The sequence below is a fragment of the Artemia sp. Qi Xiang Cuo genome, chromosome 3 (genome assembly GCF_049724085.1).
Source record: "Artemia sp. Qi Xiang Cuo chromosome 3, ASM4972408v1, whole genome shotgun sequence".
Taxonomy (NCBI): Eukaryota; Metazoa; Arthropoda; class Branchiopoda; order Anostraca; family Artemiidae; genus Artemia; species Artemia sp. Qi Xiang Cuo.
The window spans coordinates 31,097,027-31,120,367 of NC_142796.1; the positions used below are offsets into that span (position 1 = coordinate 31,097,027).

Here is a 23,341-nt window from a genome sequence, read left to right on the forward strand (position 1 = left end):
AAGAAACTTATAACTGAAAATTTAGGTAAAATGTTGTTTTGTCCAAATATCAATAGATATGGACCTGTCATGTAGGCAAATTTCAGGACCCTCTAGAGGTAGGAGTGGAGGTAGGTACTTCAAAATACTTTTCTCTGATATATTTTAGCCTGTAGACACATCCCCGAAAGTTTCATTTTCCTAACCTCGCCCCTTTTCAAGATAGCTAAAGTAGAATTTTACCTTGAAAGCTTCAAATTGATGGTAGGCCTAACCAAAATGTAAACATAGCATTTTGGGCCAAATACCAACCTGCCATGCTGGGCGGACATGCCATCTCCTCTTGTTTTTTTCTGAATTAACTAACTCCTCAGATTCTAGCAAACTGGAGCTAGCTAAGGCTACTGAAAACGCTACCAAGGCTAAGGATTCTGAGTCTGAATCATTCATGCTCTATTGATTTAAAATTTTTGCTTCCCTTTATGACGATTAATGCGTTCAAACACTTTCCCATGCGTGTGAACACTTTCCCATTGATCCTTGATAGTTTTCCCTAATCGTTTTCCCATCCGTGTGAACTAACTATTAGTTTACACTTGACCAATTTCATGAATTAGTTTTCATTTTAGGTGTCCTTGGTACTTTAAGCTTTGGTAGCGTCTTCGGGATTTTTCTTAGATCTTTTAGCGCCCTGCGCGAACACCGGATCGGAACACGACGGAAGAAATAAAGCGAAGGATATTATTCAAATGAAGAATAGTCTACAGCTTTTTATCTATTTGAATCAGTGGGCAGAGTTTAAACCCCAATTGATTGATTAATATACGGTAAGAAATCAAGTTGTTGTTATCAGGGGTAGGTAATCTGCACATTTACTACTAAAATAAATTTTTGTCAAGTAAATGAAAAGATGCAAGTTTGAATAAAATGACAGTTGTTTCAATTTTCCAGTCCTTCTGCATTCGATTATCATCCTAGCTTGCCTAGTTGCTTCTCTTTTCCTGCATGGTGAACTTATAAAAAGGTATGGTGTACTTCTTTCATTGTGATTATAGCATCTTAGTTTTAATAAATGCTAATCTGCACGCTTACTACTAAAATCAACTTCTGTCAGGTAAATAAAATGAGAAGAAGAAAGTTTGAATAAAATGACAAATATGTTTGGATTTTCCCAATAATTTATCAGTAGCCGGTAAAATTCTACTTTAGCTACTTTTGGCTATCTTGAAAAGGGGTTAGGTTAGGAAAATGAGACTTTCAGGGATGAGTCTACAGGCTAAAGCATGTCCCAGGAAGGTATTTTGAAGTACCTACCTCCACTCCTCCCTCTAGAGGGTCCTGAAATTTGCCTACATGACAGGTCTAGGCTGTACACATTGAAATTTTGACAAAACTATATTTTACCTTAATTTTGAGTTATCAGTTTCTTTTTCTCTGGCTTTTGCTCTAAAAATGTAATTTCAGTTATTTGAGCAGAATTTTAAGACATGAATAGTTTTTTTCCAAAATTTAGGAAATGTATTTGCATATCTTTAAAACCTTATAAATTGGGATTGAGCAAAGTTGTGAAGCTGAAAACAATTTTGTTGTACTTCATTTAAGCAGAAGATCTATTTTGCAAGGTTTCACTTCTATAACTCACATATTTTTAAAGATCATCAAAGGTCAGGACCCTCTAGAGGGAGAAGGAGTGGAGGTGGGTACTTCAAAATATCTTCCCAGGACATACTTTAGCCTGTAGACCCATCCCTGAAAGTTTCATTTTCTTAACCTAACCTCTTTCCAAGATAGTCAAAAGTAGCTAAAGTAGAATTTTACCTCAGTAGCCTGTTAATCTGAAAGATCCCCCCCTAAAATTATATCATAGTTACAAATTAATGATGCCTATAATGCTGAATCCTCTCAAGTTGGCTGGTTATATATCTGGTAACAAATCTTCAATTTCTCACTTGATGTCATGAGCATATATATGGAGAGAAGAGAGGCTTGACCAATAGGCCTAGTATGACTTGACCAATATAATTCATTATATTGTTTTTTTTTTAAACTAAAATTCAGCACTCATGCTAAGAGGTCTGCTGCTGGTGCTAGTTTGACGTTGGGACTGATTAAGTGTTCTATTTCCTCTTGTTCCCCTATAGTTATCAGTCTTCTTTATAAGGGATTTGTGCGTCCTAAGCTTGAAGTTGGAATGTCTTGCCTCTCCATATTTTAAAAAAGACATAAAAGTTCTTGAAGATGTGAAGAGACATGCTAGTACAGTGATATCTGGCATGCAAGAGCTTTCCTACCCTGCAAGACTATCAAAGCTGAATCTCCCTACACTTGTTTACAGGAGGAATAGAGGGAATGCCATATTAGCCTTTAAGTTATTGAGGACTAATATTCTCCCAGTATTTCTTCCTACTGTTGGTACCAATTAAAAAACCAGAGGTCATCACCTGAAACTTGTCAAGCAGTCTACAATTTCTAGAGTCCAGTCTCAATTCTTCTCAACACATATTGTCAATAATTGGGACAAACTATCTAATGAAACAGTTACTGCTGAATCCATTGATGTTTTTAAACAAAGGCTAGATGCTGAGTGGTCCTCCAGAGAGTGTAAACTCAATTGGGATGCTACTGAAGATGGAATTTGGACCTGGTCACCAGTGAACCTGCATGCAACTAGTCATCATTCCAGAGCTCAACAAGGAGAAATCCTTAGATTGCTCCTAGCTGCAGTTTAAGGTAAACACTAGTGCTTACATCTAAAAAGGCCACACTAGAACAAAAGCTATTTGCAGGCAACTGAAAAGCAGCTAGTTTATTTGTATTGCAACTGATGTGGCATGCCCTGGACATTTTCTTGACACAATCTTATTTCCTTGCATCACTAAATCTCCTTCACCATTTGCTTGTCTGAAAAGGAGCTCCTGTAAAGCAGTGCTTTTTTGATATGGTCTGCCCTGGAAACATCATTATAGAACTGAATTTGTTCTGCTCCAATTTCTTCATAAGATTTCTGCAAAATCTGTTAAAAAATAAAGTGAAAAATTGACAGTGAAAATTATGAAAAAAAAAATCTGGATATTTCAATCATGTATATAGTGACCATCATCTGCTGAGGATGGCCACTGTATATGCAATGAATATATCCAGATTTTTCTTTGTGTCATTGCTTTTCACTGTCTAGTAAAAGAATTTATTCCTATTCAGACTGTTATTTGTCTGTTATTCAATCTATACTTTTCTTCACTATTTACTTTCCTTTTTTTAGAATAATAACTTCACTCTTGTCAACATTCAGCCTTAATTTTGTCATGTCCAGGTAATCCTCTATGAAATTCAGAAGCATATGCACATCTTACAGTGTGCTAGCCGCCTAAACATATATATATATATATATATATATATATATATATATATATATATATATATATATATATATATATATATATATATATATATATATATATATATATATATATAATATATATATATATATATATATATATATATATATATATATATATACCATTCAGTCAATATTCAATATTCCATAATATAATAATCATTTCACTCAGAAATGCCCCCCTCCCCCTTGATGGTCCATATGTAGCTTTGCTCAAGGAATATGTAAAAAAGTAAGAAAACATTTAATTTCTTACTTTATAGGATCCAAAATGTTTCTTTTAATTAGATTAGCTTACCATGATTTTTTTATTATCTGCTTTTTAAAATATTTCAAATAATATGCTACTTTGGTAATTTATGTACTCATTAACATGTGGTGCTAACTTTCTGACAGAGAAGATAGCTGGTTTAATATTGTAGCTATAATGTATAATAGCAGTAATTTTAGACCTGAGAATCTAGTGGAGGCAAAGGTATACCACAGGAGTGTAAAACACATAAAATAAAAGGAATGTGGTTAATATAGAGCAGTTTAAATTACTGACCTAGGAATAAAATGAACATACCACCCAATGCCTTTTTTATGGTCTTTCTGAAAATTTTAAACACTACTAAAAATTTCAACTCACACTACTCATATTTGAGGGTCCATTATGGATCCTTGAATATGGACCTTTTTTTTTTAAGCTATATTAAATGCTCGAAGAGATAAGATGTCCACACCTGCAGAATTTGATTTCAGAGATTTTATTATTTTAAGCAGTTCATCTCTTGCACAGGGGTCAAAGGCTAATTCAAAACTCTCACCTCTATTATCACATATAATGTATTCTTGAACCTGTTGACATCTTTTTTTTTACACTATTTTGCACTTTAATACCAATATTAGAGAAAAAATTGCCAAACTCATTTGCAATTCCAGACTTATCATCAGGGCGAACCCTTTCAGTGGTACTCCATTCCATCCAACTTCAGCATTTCCGTTAGTTACTTCAATTATGAGTGTCCGTGTTTCTTTCATTTTCCTTATACTATTTGAAAGCTTTCCATCGTAATATTCAGCCATAGCTTTGCGATTCAATTTGTTCTCTAAATTGCCCTGTTTTTTGAACAATTCATACAAAACATCACTTTTATCATCTAGATATCTTTGATAAAGCTCAATCCTTAGCTTTTTTTCTTCCAGTATTTCACTCATTATCCATGGCTTACGGGGTTCCTGTTTCTTCACTCTCATTACCTTAATAGGACATGCACTATCATAAATGGGTAGAATAATTGACATTAGATTATCAAGTGCTCTCGTAGGGGATTCTTCTTCAGAAAACACAGGGGTCCAATCGATAATACTAATCCCCTCCACAAACTTTTGAAGATTCCCTTTTTTTTATTAACCTTGTCTTTATTTTCTTTGTCTTTGGTCTGGGCAACTAACACTTTATAACACTCGCCGATGGAAGATGGTCAGATCCTGTAAAGCCACAACATCAGCAAAACAAAGCTTCAAATTGGCAGAATGAACGAAAATATTATCAATTAGGGTTGCACTCTGTCCAGTAATCCTCATGGGTACACTCACAAGCAGGTATAGATCATTTTGTATTATAAAATCTAAAAAATCAACATTAAGATTAGACAAATGAAGCAGGTTAAAATTAAAACACCCATACCAATATGACAAGCTCCAGAGAGTACCTTCGAAATCAGCTGACTCATACCTCCCACAAAATCTTCCAGGTAAGCACTGGGCGGATTATAGACCATACTAATTATGTTTTTTCTCCAATCAAGTTCAATTTCAATTGAAAAAACTGTGATCTAGAGCGCTTTGTTTAATGCTTGTTTTTTTGTCAGAAACAAACTCTGGTCTAGATTAAGTCTCAACACGCTTTTATTTTTTTACAGATTTTTCCTCCAGATGACCTTGGTAAGGAGCTTGGCATATCAGTAAATGTAAGCAGAAAGGGGAAAATCCCATTCTCGGAATTTCACAAAGAGCTTTTAAGTAAAACAGTAAAAATGGACCAAGAACTTTCGAACTTTTTGTCAGTTCGCAATCGACCTTCTTATGAAAAATTCAGTTTGCTACAGCATGGTTTTATTTTGACTAATGCCACAAAAGTTCAGGGACTCAAGTTTGACAGTCAAAGACAAATGGAGATGGAACAGTGAAATAATTCTATTGAACAAAGGAGAAACAGCAAAGCAAATAACACCAATTGAACATTTCAAGTGCGAAGGGATCACTTATTGGATGATGCCAACGGGGACATGGTCACTTGCAGAAAAAAATCATAAAAAATATTTCTTCTCTTTGTTGTCCAGACCATGTAAAACTGACCAAAAATTTTTTATAACATCACTGGTTTCAGTGTAGCCGCCTTCATACTCAGCAGACCTTTCCAAGAAAGTGAAGTCAAATTCCTAAATTAAAAAAGTAATTATCGTGTTGGCATATGACTGATTGCTGTGAACGGAGAAACAGCAAAGCAAATAACAACCAATTGTACATTTCAAGTGTGAAGGGATCACTTATTGGACGATGCTTTAGCTAATGTAAGTAAAGGTAATTTATGAAAAATTTATAGTAAACCTTTCTCAAATGCCTTTTGCTTTAACTTTGTTTTACAAAAAAATCCAATTATCCATCTGAACTTTTTAATAGAATGGATTGTTTCAAGTTTTTTAAGTTATAGACAGAGACAGCTTATGCTTAAGCACTGTTAAAGCACACGAGCAGCTGCAAACTGCAAAGTAAAAGTACTTAAAAAACCTGTGGGCTGTTTGGGTCCTGTCTTCTCTGTAGATCATTCCTAGGGAAATTACCACTTCAAACCTTTGATCCTGCACAATGGAGGGTTGCCAGATCCTCACTGTAGGAGGGTTTCTGCTTTTCTATTGCTTTTGGTTGTTGACTTTACAAGAACTTTGTTTCTAGTTGAAGCAGCTCCTCCAATATTTCTACAACCACCCCTTCTAACTGAAATAGCAGGGGAAAAATAACTCACAAGATTCAATGTGCTATTTTGTAAAAAATTTGAAATTTGTAATCGCTTTAGAACCATAGGAAACGCGGTGACATATTTGTTCCTTAATATGTATGTGGTTAGTGCAAAATAAATGGTTATTACTATTTCTGCAAAAATACTACTGATTATTTATCATTATAGAGTCGAAATGGAAATACTACAGACAAAATAAACAACAAGTAGAAGAATAAGGAAGTTTTTTATATAAGACAGTGGAATGTAACTTCAGATAAATATTTCAACCCTATATCAAAGGGCCGTCCTCAGGAAAACAAATAAAGAAAAAATCGTTAAAACAATTGCCTCTCAAACAACCTATTTTATGTCTAAATCATTGCTAATAAGGGATGTCTCTTCAAAAAGCATTTTATGGCTAGGATTATCAAAAATATGACTGCTTAAAGCAGAATCAAAAGAAATATTTGTACTATCAGAATTTAAAGCTTTAGTTATGTCATCTTTGCATTGTTGTAGACGTTTTTCTAAATTTCGATGGTTGAACTTTGCTAGGGTTGAATAATGCTAGGGCTGTTTTGAATTTTTTTTAGTTTTAACGATTGAACTTTAATCTGAGTTCTTTTATATTTGTTTTTTTCTTCATTTGTTTTCTGAGGACAGCCTTTGGATATAGGGTCAAAATATTCATTTACAGTTGCATTCTGATGTCTTATAGAAAAAATTCCCCTATTGTTCTGCTTGTTGTTTATGATGGAAATGCAGTGTGGTCTTTGTCGCTATTTACTACAGAAAAGTTCAGTGAATCTTTATTGAAGGTAGGGGAACCCTCAAAGCTGAAAAGTAACATTTTTATTGCAGGAATGTCAAGCTTTTTGTAAAGGTCCGTCAGATTATGGAGTAAGATATAACTTATTGCTATTTGCAGTCTTCTATTTACATACTACGTACCAATGCTTGTTGTTGAAATGTATCCTTAGGTACCTGGTAGCAAAAGGCCAAGATAATCTCTTTGTAGGCTGTGGGTTCGAAAACTGAAACAGCAAGACCATCCCTGCAAAGATTTGCTAACTATATAGCAGAAGGTACAAAGTTACAGTTTATAGTTATATTCCATACTTCTGACAATCTGTACGTGACAATACTCAAATTCTAGTTCCCCTGAAACTCGCCAGGATTACTTGTGAAAGCAATCACAACCTACTATTGAACTTAGGACTTCTACATGACGTTGCGACTAGAAGCACGACTTTATCCTAATGTGATTATATTTAAGGCTTAAGAACTTAAATTAATTTGTTCTAAAATAGCTTCTTTTTTTATTTTCATCTGGTTCCTTGCGTTATCTTCCTAGTTGTATGCTGAAGGGAGAGACAGGCATGTATGCAGTATTTTTTTTTTCAAGGGCCAAGAACATTTTGTTGTTTTTTTCGGGGGGGGGGGCTCAATAATAAAAATATATTTTTTTGGGGTGCTCAGAGCTAGACCCCAAGGCCTCTATCCCCAAAATTACATCCCTGGGAGGATAGCTCCTATCTTACTGCAGAAATAGTTCGAAAATGAAATTTAAAGGTTAAAGTCATGAAATTACCTGTAGGGTTTGAATGGATGGGGGCATTCCCCGTGAACAGGTTTTACCTCATTTTGCCCTGTCCCATATGGCAATTTTAAGACTATGTCCCAAAGATCTGTTTAGTTGTTTCAGATACTTGTTCCACGAGGTTAATCTTATAATCTGTTGTATACTGTTTACCCATTCTTTGGCTTCTACCAAAGTTTGAGTTATTTGTTAGGGGCTTCGAGTCTTCTACTAACCGTTAAAAAAAAGTTTAATCATATAACATTTTGTGCTATCTCAAATGAATTAGCATAAACAATTGTCCTTTTTGGGCTATGGATGCATTTTGCAGATGTTTCAGTAATCCAAGACGCTTGGTTCTTCAACTATCATTGTCTGACTGATAATATGTCTTCACATAGTCAAAAAAATAAATAAGGAATCACAAAAGGACAGAGTCTAAATAATTGACCTCAAGGTAGAAAGAAAAATGAAACCCAAATGAGGCTTAGAGCATGAAAGTTGAAAATTCATTATACTCTATCCTAGTTGCTTAACTAATGACCGTCACAGCAGTGATATGTCTAAGGATAAGAAATGTACTGTTTTTCTGTGGATACGGATGCAGCAATCTATTTTGGGCTGGACAGTGTCTATTGGGAAAACCTCATGGAAATTAGAATTTCTTTACTGTACCTAACAAATGCATAACACTGGGTTCACCTTTTTAAAATCAGAGGCAACGCTATAGCGTTGCCTATAGTAAAGGCCATATGGCTCCAATGTTTTATTATTATTAATTTTTTTTGCCAGAGACACTTCATATGGAAGGGGTCGTTGTAGAAACTTCAAAGGGGGCTCATTCGATTGGAAATCGAGAGTTCTAGTGTCCTTTTTAATTATCAAAAGTGATTGGAAGGCAACTAACACCCCTTCCACGCCCACTAGTCACCCAAATACATCCAATCTAAATTTTGAGATAGCCATTTTGTTCTACGTAGTTGGTCTCCAGATAGAAATTATGTTTTTGAGGAGGATACTCCCCCACAGCCCTCAGGCCACAGGTTGTAAGTTATGGCCTGGGGGTATATAAGGTTTTTACAGAAAGCTTTGTGACAGAAACTTCAAAAAGGACTCATTCGATTGGAAATTCAAAGGGCTAGTGCCCTTTTTAATAGTCGAAAGTGATTGGAGGGCAACTAACCCTCCTTTCACGCCCACCATTTCCCCAAACATCCAATCACATTTTGAGATAGCCATTTTGTTCAACGTAGTTGAATATTCTGGAAATTAGGTCTTTACGGATAACAACCCCCCCCCCCCACAGCCTTCAGGGCAAGGGTTGTAAGTTATGCCCTGTGGGCATATAAGATTTTTATAGAAAATGTTGTCGTAGAAACTTCAAAGTGGTATAATTCGATTGGAAATTTAAATGGCTAGTGCCCTTTTTAATAGTCGAAATTGATTGGAAGGCAACTAACACCCCTTCCACGCCCACCATTTCCCCAAACACATCCAATCAAAATTTTGAGATAGCCATTTTGTTCAACGTAGTTAAAAGTTCTGGAAATTTATCTTTGAGCATGACACTCCCCCTCCCCCCCCCCCCAAGGTCTTTAGGGCAAGGGTTATAAGTTATGACGCAGTAGGTTTTAGACTTTTACAATGAGAGAAGGAGGCAATACCCAAACTCTTGTTTGTAGTGATTTTTGTTCTTTTCAAGCTTGATTTGTATATTCAATTTAAGTTTCACTCGTTTTAAGATTTATTTATTTGTTTAGATTAATATCTATTGTATGTTTGTTTGGATTCATTGTTTATTTAACTTCTGTTCATTTTAAGTTTCATTTATACTTAAATAGCAAAAAAATTTCGTTTTAAGCTTGATTTCATTATTCAATCTAAGCATTACTCGCTTTTAGATCTATTTATTCATTTATATTAATACTTGTTATATGTTTATTCCTATGATTGTTTATTTAATTTCTGTTCGTCTTGGATTTTTTTTTCTCTTAAATTGCATTATCTGATCATTTTGGGTCTATATTTCCACATGCATCTTTATCAGCTAATCTTAACTTCGAAAAGTGCTTCACTTTCATTTAAGAAATTCTTTTTCGCTAAGTTGTTTTAATTAATAACGAAAAAAGTCAATTTTGAAAGAAAAATAATACTCCCTCCAGACGCAACCTCAAGATATTGTTGTTTTCTTCTTCTTTTGTGAATTTGTGTCATTGCTTAGTTTGTGTTAGCCATTAAAAAAAGCAGCATCTCACTATATTGCTTATCCACCACAAGCCTTATTATCTGTCACCCTACCTAGGTAGGTGGCCGGCATTTACCCCCCCCCCCCGGCGATTATCTGCCAAAAAATATCCCCCCCCCGTAGAAAATGCCCCCCGGAAAATACCCTCCGCGGAAAATACCCCCCGAGGAACCCCTCCCCCCGACAAATACCCCCCCCCCCGTGGAAAATAAGGCATTCCAAATTTGAGAATCTCATTTGAGTTATATTTAATTAATTTTCGTAGGGGGAAGGAATTTTGGTGCTTAAGTTTACGCTGTGTAAAATTCGAGAACACACCGTTTTTTTCGTTAGTTTCTTTGTTACTTTAGAAATAAATTTGAGCTATAGATTTGCTCATTAGGGGGGGGGGGATAAAGTATAGCGAGTCTGTATGTAAAATGTGTTTGGTACAATTATTCTGCATATTAGATAGACAGATAGATAAGTGTATTTTATAGCCAAATGAACACAGTAAAATAACATAAATGAAAGGCAAAAATAATATAAACTTTGGTCAGCGATCATCATAAAATACTTAAATGAAATACTACATTAACAAAATAATAGTACTTAATACACGGAAAAACGGTCATTGGAAAAAAAAACACTTAAAACTTGGAAAAAACACTTAAATGATTTTTTTTTTATTTATTTATTATTTTTTTTCTTTTTTTAACAAAATCTCCAGATTTCTCGCTATTCTTCTGTATTTTTTTTGTGGCCATATACCTAGAAAGAATTTTTTCTGACTTCACTTCAAACTGTCTAAATACTTTACCCCCCCCCCTTATGTGCAAATATATAGCCCAAATTATATATTTCCCATATATTCTGTCACTTGCCTTTGTCTTGTCTCGTGCTAAGCTAAACAAAAACTAACGAAGAAATCGGTTTGTTCTCGAGTTTTACACAGCATAAACTTGAGTGAGTGGCGCATAGCCTAATACACAAGTACCACAATTCCTTTCCTCTACGGATATTTAAAAAAAAACTCAAATAGAATTCTCAAATTTAGAAAGCCTTATTTTCACGGGGGGGGGGGGGGGTAGACGCCTAGAACTCCTAGCAAAGTTCTGATTTCCACCTACATAATCGTGTAACTAAAGCCTGGGTCATGTGAACATATATTGGTTGTGGTTTCGGCATGATTAAAGTCCCCTTGTCCTGTTTTTATGGAAATTACCCGTCACTAATGTAGGATTTATTCGTTAATTATTGTCCCTGGCTGTGTCACAGGAATTGCAATCCGTAAACGTAAGTGAATTTGCCAGGCAAGCGCAAATTCAAGGAGATTGAACTAGTATTTCTTTTTTGCCACTCTAGTACATGAGATTGTATTGGCACAATGATGTTGATGTTTTAAATGGTTTTTTGTTTATTTTTATTTTTTGCAGGTAGAAATGATTGCAGCCAAAAGACCCGATGATTTTAAAAATAAACTGTGCGTCCAATATGTTGGAGAACGAGGAATATATCACAGGGGGTCTCACAAAAGACTTCTTTCGACTAATAATGGAACAGCTTTTTAATCCTGATTTCGGTAAGCTTTTATAATGCGTAGATTATTCAAATAATGTGCCCACATGACATTGTGTCATTTTTTCTTCTTCCCTTTGGTTATATTGAAATCATATTAAATTCCACCTTGCGTATAAACTCGTACGTTTACAGATTATAATTACTTAACGCAGGTTTTTCTAAATTATCAAACTTTGTTTAACTCAAAAGTCTCTAACTTTCTTGGCTACTGTATGGTAGTGTTTAAATGGAAAATATTGGGCATGGCTAATGTTGTAAAGTAGCCACAAAATAGATACTTGTTGAATGATATCAGATACAATATGGTGCTTGTCAGGAAATATAGGGTAGAATCAATGTATTAGACTTGTCTTAAGTCTTTTCTGCTGCTGCCCTTGTTTTTTATGGCTTTTTAGAATATCTAAGGATAAAAAGAATATGCATTATTTAATTTATTTACGGCACATTTCCAATATCTCTCCCTCCTAGCCTACGTATGCCTCAATCACGTACGCTGGGGTCGATTTTGGGAGTGGTTACACCATTTACGCAAGGATCTAGGAAGAAGATAAAAGCCTTACCCCTGGAAAATGACCAATAACACCCTAAAAATTTACTTCTTTTGATTCCTTCCACCATTAGACCTTTTGAAGGGATTCAGGCGGAAGCCCCCCTACTCCTAAAAACAGTGACAAATAACAGCCTTAAAATATACTTTTTATCCTTTCTCCCCCACCCCATGGGCTTAGCCTTTGAGTAATCATCTTTTCTTATTATTTGATCCCTGTTTATTTTGACTCATTAGTTTTAATGGTTTTATTACCGAAACACAAGTTTATTGAGGCTTTAAGTTTTAAATCCTTAAAATGAGAGTTGTGATAAAAAAACAGATTTTTTTTTAATGAGTCTGCTTTTTATTTCTATAACCATGATCTTGGTTCAATCTAAGCTCCATATAGTTTGTTTACATGTTTTTTTTGGATTTGTGCCCCCACCTAAATGTCACCCCTTGTCTCACTCTTTCTGTTCCCCAAATATAAGTTGTTGCCTGTATGATTTTCTTTGCTGCTTTAGAATAACTTCAAAACTATTAAAACTAAACAAAAAATATCTGTGGAGAATACTGAATTCACAACAAGTTTAAAATGAATAACAAAATAGGTTTTCATAAGAATATCGGGAGCTAGTGAGCTGCATTGACTGATATTCCTTTTCCTTTTTAGATTAATTGTTTTTCTCTTGCGTGATTGACTTGTGTAATTGCAAGAAACGGGATTATTACACGATTCTTATTAAACTGTTTCTTATTTAACAAATCCAATTTTAATTCATTCAGTTACAGTTGAGCTTCGATACAACTGAAAAGTCGTTTTTAAATGAATGATTATTTGATTAGCTGGCTGTATTCCTGCTAGTTACCATGCTTTTAAACTAATCTAAATGTATGCCTTAGGGTATACTTCTACTTGCTAAATAAATTCCGTTCATCGGCAAGAGCTCGGAAACATGTGGTTTATTTAAATGATATTTTTACAAATTGTACTCTGTTAACTTGTTCCTTTCCCATAATAGATAGCAGGTGTTAGAACAACGTAGTACAATCTTAAGGATTGATCAAAAGTTGATATCAGTCGATTTATGTCGTTTTTGTTGTTTTCACCACGATCCAGACAAGGGAAAAAGACGGTTTTTGGGACCATGGTTTGGGTGATAAAAACCCACTTGTCCACCAAAAAATTTCTTAAATTACCTTTATCTTGTTCTTCCTTTGAACATAGTGATAAAAGAAATGATAAGTTCGGTTTCAGCATACTATTTGTATCTTAAGCTGTATAACAAAAGAATTACTTGACATATTTCAGTATAAATAGAACAAGAAAGTATTTTAAAATCTCTGTTAGTCTTCCTATAAGTCTTCTAGATATTGTAATAATGTTGCAAATTTTTTACTCTCTGCCTCATATTGTGAAAGAATCTTGAGGTGAGTCACATCAGTTTTTTTAGCCTTCTTATTCTAATCTGTGTTCTAGCTATCCAAGCTGTCTTTGGCATAAATCTAGTAAAAACTATAAGCTTTTAGCTCGTTATTTGTTTAAGTCAGTGTTTTTCAACCTGTGTGTCGTGACCCCCTGGGGGGTCGTGTAGCCTCTTTAGGGGGGAGGGGGGTCATGAGGTCTACAGAAACCAGTAAAAAAAGTTTAAAAAGATAGGTATAAAGAAAAAGTAAATTTGATGTTATTTATTTATAAAGTTTTATACAAACACTACCCCAAACAAAATCTTCAAGTATTCCTTCATTTTGATATGAAGGTTGCGCTTGATTTTGCCCAATTAATTTCTTCCATCGTGGATGTACATTTTAGTGCCAAAACATCCTAACTCTCATTGAGCCTTCAGGTAAAGACAGAACTAGTTGTAAGGAAGGGTTGGAGGGGTGGAGTTACAAATAAATATTTAACCCCTCTTGATTTCTGGGAAAATATCTTATCTATGCTGTTTTTATGAAAGTAAAGAGTAAAATAACCCCGAAATTAGCAGAATTTATTCTGTGTAGTGGGGTGGGGGGGGCTGTCCTTTTCGCATTTTCAACCTCGCCTTTGTGGTCTTAGAAACTTCGGAGAATTCTCGTTCGATCGAAAATTGAGAATTCTAGCCTTTTTTTTTAAGTCGAGACCAAGCAGCCCCTATCCTAAAACAGTTTTTGATATCTAGTCCTTTTGTTACCCCTTCGGACATCTGATTGATATTTTGAGGCACCTATCTTGTACTTTCTCTGTGGCTGCTCAGTTTTGCGTGCAGGGGAATTTTCAATAGGGAGGGGGGGTGTTTCAAGGTGAGAATTTTTTGCGGGGAGAATTTTTTATTTTTTGTGAGGGGGGGGGGGGTGGGGAGAACGCTGGCTTCCCATTTTCAGGTGTTCTGTTTTCTTTTTGACCAAAAGGTATTCGAATTTTCAGTCTTGAATTTCAACTGTAACATCCCATCGGCCGACAATTTTAGCAGATTCTCTTTGAACTTAGTTGCTAATTTTTCTCATTTATAGCTGCATTGAAAAGTGGATTTAAGTTCCATCTGTCTCAATGTTTTCCTATAGCTCTTGCACTGGGAAGTAATGAAACAATTATTTCTTCAAATTAATTAAAAATATGTTTTTCAAAAAAAAGTAAAGAACTCCATTAAACCAAAAATGAACAAAAAAAAGAACCAATTAATTTACCAAGCATACAACTAGACCCCGGTGCTGCGCCGATAAGGGAGAACCGGCGGCGGTGGGGCCAAAAATAATAGCGCCACCGGTGTGCCGCCGGTGAGTTTTCCGTGCCCCCGCCGGTGAAATGTCGGCGCGATCAATGGTGACCGCAAACATTAATGTTTTCATCAGTCTTTCTCAAATCCCAGCTTGAATTTACAAAAGATTGGGACATATTCATGAGTTAAAAATTTTGCAAGTCGCTGGCTGGACGCTGGTCTTCTTCGTTATTCATCAAGAGAAGTAGACATCTGGTAGAAACGAAATGGCTGTGGCGTTTCAGATCCCTTGCATAATAGTTGAAATATTAGATAATTCGATGTGGCATTCAATAAGATCCAAGGAATCTAATTAAAAGGGGGCACACACAAATCGGATCGGATTTTTATGGTGATTTCAAATATATAAATTTCATCAAGTTTGGTGTACCCATCAAAAGTTACGAGCCTGAGAATATTTGCCTTATTTTCGAAAAAGGGGAAAACACCCCTAAATTCATAGAATCTTAATGAAAATCACACCATCAGATTCAGCGCATCAGATAACCCTATGGTAGAGATTTAAAGCTCCTATATGCAAAAATGTGGAATTTTTTCTACCAGAAGAAAGATCGCGGATGCGTTTTTATTTGTTTGTTTTTTCTTCCCAGGGGTGATCGTACCGACCCAGTGGTCCTCGTATCGACCTAGTGGTCCTGAAATGTCGCGAGAGGGCTCATTCGAACGGAAATCAAAAGTTCTAGTGCCCTTTTTAAGTGACCAAAAAAATTGGGGGGGGGGGCAACTAAGCCCCCTTTCACGTTCATTTTTTTTCCAAGGTCACCGGATAAAAATTTTGAGATAGCCATTTTGTTCAGGCTAGTCGAAAATTTAATAACTATGTCTTAAGGTGTAAAATGACCCAACATAGTCCCCGGGAGAAGGGTTGCAAGTTGTAAACTTTGTCCATTGTTTACATATAGTATTTGTTATTGGGAAGTACACAGCCATCTTTTTTTTAGGGGGGGGATGTGTTTGGGGTGGATTTCCAAGAAGAGAATGTTCCTTTGGGAGGGAAATTTCTGATTAGTGATTATTCTAGGGGAAATATTACACTGGGGTTTTGGACAGAATTACTATTTGAAATTCCTTTTAATTGTCTTACCTTCTCTTTGCCAATTTTTTTATATGGGGATGTTCTGGGGGCTTTTTTCCGGGCGTTTTGTTTTCTGGTAAATAATTTCCACGGAAGGGGGCATTTCTGGAGTGACGGAGAAACCGATTATAGATTAAAATCTTATTCCTATGAAAAATGCTAAGGAGAATTTTTCAGGGTGAATTGTTCACAAGCAATTTTTCAAAGAGGGGGGGGGGATTCTCAGCGAGGAAGGAACTGTCTGGAGGGAATTTGACGGAGGGGGGGGGTGCAATTTACGTTGGACAAAATTTCCACGGAGGAGTTCCTAGAGGGGGAGGGGTATATTGCATAGAGGGTGAGCCAGATTTAACGGCATTATTTGAAAAACGAACAGAAATTATGCCATATATGAAGGGTTGTCCCCTCCTCAATACCTTATTCTTTACGCTAAAGTTTGAATATTTACTAAAATTGAAACACGGGGTCTATTTAATTAGAATAGGAAGCTTTTTTAAAAGTTTTAACACCTTTAGCGTAAAGAGCAAGGTATTAAAGGGGGCGACCCTTCATATTTAGATTAAATCTGCCAAAATTAATATGCAAGTTGTGTTTTAATTTCCATGCACGGTGAGCCAAAATCGAACCTGCATTAGTTGAAAAACGTTCAGAAATTAAATAAAAAACAAGTTTTTTTTACTAAAAGTAAGGAGCGACATTAAGACTTAAATTGAACAGCAATTATTCCGTATATGAAAGGGGCTGTCCCTTCCTCAACGCCTCGCTCTTTACGCTAAAGTTTGACTCTTTTTCACCACTACTTTTTAAAAGAATAAGAAACTTTAGCGTAAAGAGCGAGGTGTTGAGGAGAGGAAAGCCCCTTTCATATACGGAATAGTTGCTGTTCGTTTTAAGTTTTAATGTCAGTCCTTACTTTCAGTTAAAAATCTTGTTTTTTTTTATTTAATTTCATAAAGACGAAACTTTTGTCAACATACGAAGGACCGTGTATATTGGAATTGTAGCAGTCTGGTTTAAATACAAAATAACACAAGAGACGAAAATTAACGAACAAGAGAGTAGTGTTAACGAACAAGAAGAATCATGGTATACAAAATAATATTTTGCAGGGATTATCACTAGGGGTGGCACCGTAATTGGTTGATTTTCGGGGACCAATTTTTTTTGGGGGTGACACATAGATTTTCGGGGAAATCCGCGAAAATTCGGGGATAGTGCAAGACCTCCTTGATTCCTAATCAGGAAAATTGAAATACTTAACCACACGAGAAAAGAAAAGCTCCGACTTTGCGGTTGACGTAATAAAGAATTACCGCAAAAATTAATTCAAAGTTAACCGAACGCAGCCGCCTCTGCAGATGGCGGCGCGCGTGTGGGGCGCCGGTGGTGTTGCGACACTTCGGCGGCAATCAAACGGGCCTCTCGTTAGCGGCGTTCAGTTGGTGCGCCGGGGTCTACATGCAACTACCACAAATCAGTATCAATAAATAAATGAAACCAAAAACAAACAGAAATTAGAATAAATATCAGAGTCAAACTCAAAACGAAAAGAAATTAATATTAGTAGGGTTCTAAACCCCTATGCTCTCTAAAAGTCAGAATATAATTTGTACTTTACTGAAAAAAATTCAAATGAATTTACTGAGAAAAATGTGCACTGTCAGTTAAATATACATATGCTGATATTTATTCCTTAAAATTTTAATTAATTTTTGATTTCTTAAACTTATAAAAGTGAAAACATTTAAAAGCATTTTTTTTTATGAAATAGCTATAAGTAAAGTCATTGGAGTTTATAAGGTTTTGCGTTCAAGAGTTCTTTTCTTATCTATTTCAGGTATGTTTACCTGGCGGTCCGAATCCAAAGGTTACTGGTTCAAGACAACTACTTTTGAAAATGACGCCACCTTCTTACTAGTTGGAATTTTATTTGGTATTGGAATATATAACGGACTCGTCTTAGGTATTCGTTTTTCTTCCGTTATGTATAAGAAACTGTTAGGTGCTAAAGGAACTTTCGAGGACTTAGAAGATTTTGACCCGGTTGGTAACCTTTAATTTTCTATTATTTTTTTTCTTCTTGGAGAAAAATCACTTTGAATTATGGCAAATTTTTAAATGAGGGTGGGGGGTTGAGTGCTAATATACTTCCGATAAAAAAATAAAATGCAAATCCGTGAAAGGGTTAAGATAGATAATATTCTCGCCAGAAAAAATTAATTCTTCAACGACTTACTTGGCTGGAATGGATAAGAGTTCGCTCAGTGATGATAAGCTAGATAATAAACTTTTTGGGGAATAAATAATTAAAACAAAGTGTTTTTGCTATCTCCATTAAAAAACAAAGCTTATCTTGCGTGAAGGCAAAATGATTGAAAAGGGAGAAGAAATAGTACTTGACCACTAACACCACAATAACCATCATATTTAATAAATCAATAAATGATAATAAACAGTTTTTACCTCTAGCGACTATTTCTCATCATAATTACTCGTGCTTTGAATTATTGCTTTTCTGAATAAACCGGATCATTAACATATTAGCTTATTTCAAAGTATTCTGTTTCCAAGCACCTTTATAGAAAATGAAGTAGCTTATTTGGGAAGAAATTCCTCTAGGTACAAAAAAAAAAAAATCAATTCTACCCGTCGTATAGTATAGTATACGGAAATTTAATAATTTTACGAAAATATTTAATTCATAGAGAGGCCTCACGAAAAATTTAAATGGGACCTAGTCGACCTGGCCTGGTCTAGAATAGCTTTCAAGTTCTCTTTTCTCAAAATGAAGCCTCCGCTTCCCCCTTAAGTTTTATATGGTAACTGTTCTTTAGTAAAAACAAAGTGAAATGGATCATTGGCGTAAAGTGGGACTCATAATCACAAGAAAAAGCGCCAGTACATTGAATAGGATGAAACGCAGAACTGCCATCGAAATCTTTTAAAATCCACGACTTTAGAACTGAGCTAAACGAGGGTTCCAGGATAGATAAATCACTTTAATATGGAGTCGATGTTTCACAACATTACTTTTAATGTTAAATTCCAGGGAGGCCTTCCTACATTGGAAAAAAAATTCAAGCCAAAGTTTTAAATTTTGTAAATATTTAGGAATTCGTGGATTTATGTGCCGATTTTTGGATGAATAAAAGCATCGCTACCCAATTCGAAGCATTTGCCAAAGGATTTCAGCTTGTTTGTTTTTTTTTTGTTTTTTGTTTTTTTGGTTTTTATCTCTCCCTGAGGTTTCGGTCCAGAGGAGCAATCTTGTCAGGCATTATCAAATTCTCGTGTAATGAAATGAAACTTTCAGACCTGTGGAGTGCAGGTTCGGATCTATTCCTAGTCCTACTTTAGAGTAAGACCATATATATTAATGATACTCTTATTCCTAATTTTATTTCTTAAAGAAACATCATTGTGAATAGCCTTTTAGCATTTGAAATTCTGGAATGTGATTAGAATTTTTCGATGGAATATGTGGTAACCACAGTTTTCAATATGGAGGAACCAGGTTGTATGTCGTCGGATTGGCAAATTAGACACTGCCTACTCTATCAGATTTTATATCTATTTCTTCTCCTCTTTCAAAATCCATATTTTGGTCCAGCCACATTTTCCCATTAAATAGTATTTTTATTCGATTTTTATCAAGTAGATATTGTACGGGTATTCACGGGAAGCATTAATTTCCTGTGCCCTAACATCACTATATTTACTATAACTAGTTTTTGCTGGAGAAAAACGCGAACGGGTCTGATCATTACAGTAGATATCTGAAGGTTTCTCCAAGTTGAAGGAGACGAGAATTTATAAAATTGTTTATCTTAGGGATTTTAATTATCCTTGGAGCTTGAGGGGAATCATTGTGATTGGAAAAGCACTTTTCGCGCACAAATAGTTTACTTGACGGCTATCGACGAACACGTCGAATATGTTTGTCCAGTTTGGCATCCTGGCATTTTCCGTGATGAATCAGAAAAAATGGAATCTATTCAAAGAAGAGCCCTAAGAATAACTTTTAAAGAAGCTAAAGTACTATACTCGCTCCTTCTAAAAAAGACCAAGCTGGAAACTCTTGAGCACAGGAGAGGAACGTTATGCCTCTGTTTTGCAAAAAATGCAATAATAAACCTTCCCACGGAAAACATTTTCCCCAAAAGAGACTCCCCATCCAGACACCGCCTGCCACAAACTGTTTCTTAACCCGCTCCTATCTTGTCCCCCATCCGCTGTTTAACCTTCAGGTGTGAAAAAACATTTGTCCCCTTCAAACCGCTATTTCTCTTCTTTTTTTTTGTACTGATGATACCCAAGTTTGTGTTCGTTTGGTTCTTTTGTTCCCTCCCCCTTGTTTATTTCTTCTCTTTTAAACCTTTTTAACGTTAATTGTATCTCACTCTTTTAGTTTTTACCTTTTTAAATTTTTCACATTTTGACCACTTTTTTTTTTAATAATGAGGCTTTGTCTTTCTGATATTTTGGTTTTTGGCATTGTTTAGCCAGTTGTTTAGTTGTTGTGCTATTTTATGAGTTTTTATTTATTTATTTTTTTTGGTTTTATGACTCCGAAATGTGATTTTGGCCCTTCGGGCTTGTGATAGTAATTTTTTGAAATAAACATATTATCTTTTCCTACGTCCCATAGTAACGAAAACAATAGCCCAAAACTCATAAAAATAGTGTCAGATCAAAACACAAGGTATACCGTTAGAACTGCCTTGTCTTTTCGGAAAGTGGCTGAACCACGATAGTCTGGATAGAAATTATTTTTTTTCAATTTCTTCTTCTCCGCAGCTAGTGGGGCACTGGAACATCATTGAGAGCTGTTTAATGGCTCATTTTAAAAGAAACTACTATATCTACTCGCTTTTGTAATGAACAAAATGTATTTTGTATGCAAGATCATGGTTTCAGCGATAGCTGCAACCTAGTAAAAGAAAGAAATGGCCAATAGTAACCATAGGAAACAACCCAAAACCCCTAAAACTGGTGTCAGATCGAAACGAAAATGTATTATATAAATTGCAACAATATTTTAAGGATTTTAATAACAATTTTACCTTTTGAATTGAAACTAGAAAAACGCCTGAAAATTTGCTTTGAAATTATCCCGAAATTATCATTTAATCGAGGATTCTGCAACAGGGATGGATCGTGAAATTTTACTGACCTTGTTCGAAATTCGTATTAAGTTTTCAATGAAATATTTCCATAAATGACGTTAGAGTAGTTTTTTAGGCTAAACGGTGTGGAGGAGTTGATTTCAAATTTGATGGTAGCAATTAAGATTAACATCAGACAAAAATTTGGTGTTAGCAGAGCAGAACAAGCAATAAAATTAACATTACATCAACACAATCTCAAATTTAATCTCATGAAGAACCGTTATTTTTCTTCTTCCTGCGAATGATTGACAGATTTTTCAACCAAATGTGGCATAGTACATTCGTTCTTTTGCCCAAAAAGAGATCAAGTTTGCTTAAAAGTCAGTGTCATAGGTAGCATAATAGCGCTGTCTATGACACTTGACAGATAAGTCTCAAATTTGTGACTTCCCTGCACAGTTCATATAATTATCCAGTATGATCATTCTCTATCTCACCCATTATAAAAACCCGGACCGGGGTGCGAGTGCTCCGGAGAACGTTTTTGCAGATATAAACATAAGCGAAGTCAGATCTTTTCACGGGTAGACAAGTCAGACTGTGATCTAATCGGAAACAAGTGGAAACCCGCTATTACAAATAATGCACTTTGTTGGAAACAATCGGAAACAGACTAACCCGCATTCCCGCTAATGCAGAAATAAGTGGGAGGAGCTTTTTGTTCGCACCGAGAACGAAGACCAGAAATGATCTGCGATAAGCTTACTGGATAATTATATGAACTGTGCTTCCCTGAGACAAGTTTTTTAAACAGCAATCAGTCATATGCCGACGCGATAATTACTTTTTTAATTTTAGGAATTTTACTTTTCTTTCTTGGAAAGGTCGGCTGATTATGAAGGCGGCTACACCGAAACCAGTGATGTTATAAAAAAAATTTGTGTCAGTTTTACATGGTCTGGACAACAAAGAGAAGAAATATTTTTTACGATTTTTTTCTGGAAGTGACCATGTCCCCGTTGGCGTCGTCCAATAAGTGATCCCTTCGCACTTGAAATGTACATTTGGTGTTATTTGCTTTGCCGTTTCTCCGTTGTTCAATAGAATGATTTCGTTGCTCCAACTCCATTCGTCTTTGACTGTCAAACTGGAGTCCCTGAACTTTCGTGGCATTGGTCAAAATAAAACCATGCTGAAGCAAACTGAATTTTTCATAAGGTCGATTGCGAACTGACAAAAAGTTCGAAAGTTCTTCGTCCATTTTTACTGTTTTACTTGAAAGCTTATTGTGAAATTCCGAGAATGGGATTTTCCCCTTTCTGCTTACATTTACTGATATGCCAAGCTCCTTACCAAGGTCATCTGGAGGAAGTTTTATTATGTGTTATTTTACTGCTGAAATGATTTTGTTTTTTAATTTTTTATCAAAAGAATTTATAATTAAAAAGTTTCACTGAAGATAAAAGTTTATGGTTGTGACTATCTTGGAAAACCCAAGTTAATGATAGGGATAGGTTATTGCCCAATAGAAGTAGTGTGAATTTATTGAAGCTTTTTGGTTCATAACGTTTCAGTTACTGCCATAAAGTTAGGTGTCTGTAATTCCAATCTCGTAGTTCCTGCATATGTTCAAAGGCTGAAACAAGTCTTTTTTTAGTTATAGTGAAACCACATCTGAAATATTTAATAAGACTCATTCTAACTCGCCAATTCATAAATTGTAAGAAATACTGTGTACGTGTGTTACTTTCATTGACATTTTTTATCCCACTATTCACAAATTGAAATTTTACCTTGCTCATGTAAGTCTTAGGTTAATTTTGTTGCACAGCAGCAATCTGAAATTCAGCTTATATTGACAATATTTTTTCCATTAAAGACGTGCTCCTTTACGCTAGGGATAGTAAGGATTATGTGTCTGCTCTAGACATTTCTAATAGTGATATTACAGGGGCTTTATATTTTTTTTCAAGATAGGGGGAGGCACAGGGAGGTGGTGATATAAGGGCAATTTTATTTCTTATTTCTTTGAATAGTCTAAAAACCATCATTCGGCGGGACATCGATTAGTATACTTGAGCTTCTCGGAGTAATAACATAATGTTGTTCACAGTGTCTTCTTTAGCA

At 35.3% G+C, this 23,341-nt stretch overlaps 1 protein-coding gene across 4 annotated transcripts; it reads left to right on the forward strand.

The window, feature by feature from the left end:
• Nucleotides 1–678: 678 nt before the first annotated feature.
• Nucleotides 679–23,097, forward strand: LOC148954002 (ubiquitin-protein ligase E3A-like). 4 transcript variants are annotated; one of them, XM_089085734.1, is made up of 5 exons: nucleotides 679–806; nucleotides 5,281–5,931; nucleotides 11,599–11,744; nucleotides 17,944–18,069; nucleotides 22,073–23,097. In XM_089085734.1, the coding sequence occupies exons 3-5, from the start codon at nucleotides 11,627–11,629 to the stop codon at nucleotides 22,105–22,107; spliced, it is 279 nt and encodes a 92-aa protein (XP_088941860.1). In that variant the 5' UTR covers nucleotides 679–806; nucleotides 5,281–5,931; nucleotides 11,599–11,626; the 3' UTR covers nucleotides 22,108–23,097. The 4 variants fall into 4 exon arrangements, with proteins under 4 accessions (XP_088941860.1, XP_088941858.1, XP_088941857.1 ...); XM_089085732.1 differs by having other exon boundaries at nucleotides 5,281–5,941; nucleotides 17,944–18,149; nucleotides 22,073–23,091; XM_089085731.1 differs by having other exon boundaries at nucleotides 17,944–18,149; nucleotides 22,073–23,091.
• The last annotated feature ends 244 nt before the right edge of the window (nucleotides 23,098–23,341 follow it).

Coding starts and splice junctions, on each gene's coding strand:
- LOC148954002 (XM_089085732.1), top strand. CDS start 11,627: ATGATTTTAAAAATAAACTGTGCGTCCAATATGTTGGAGAACGAGGAA. Junction 11,745..17,943: donor GCTTTTTAATCCTGATTTCG/GTAAGCTTTTAT, acceptor TATCTATTTCAG/GTATGTTTACCTGGCGGTCC. Junction 18,150..22,072: donor ACTTAGAAGATTTTGACCCG/GTTGGTAACCTT, acceptor TTTTAATTTTAG/GAATTTTACTTTTCTTTCTT.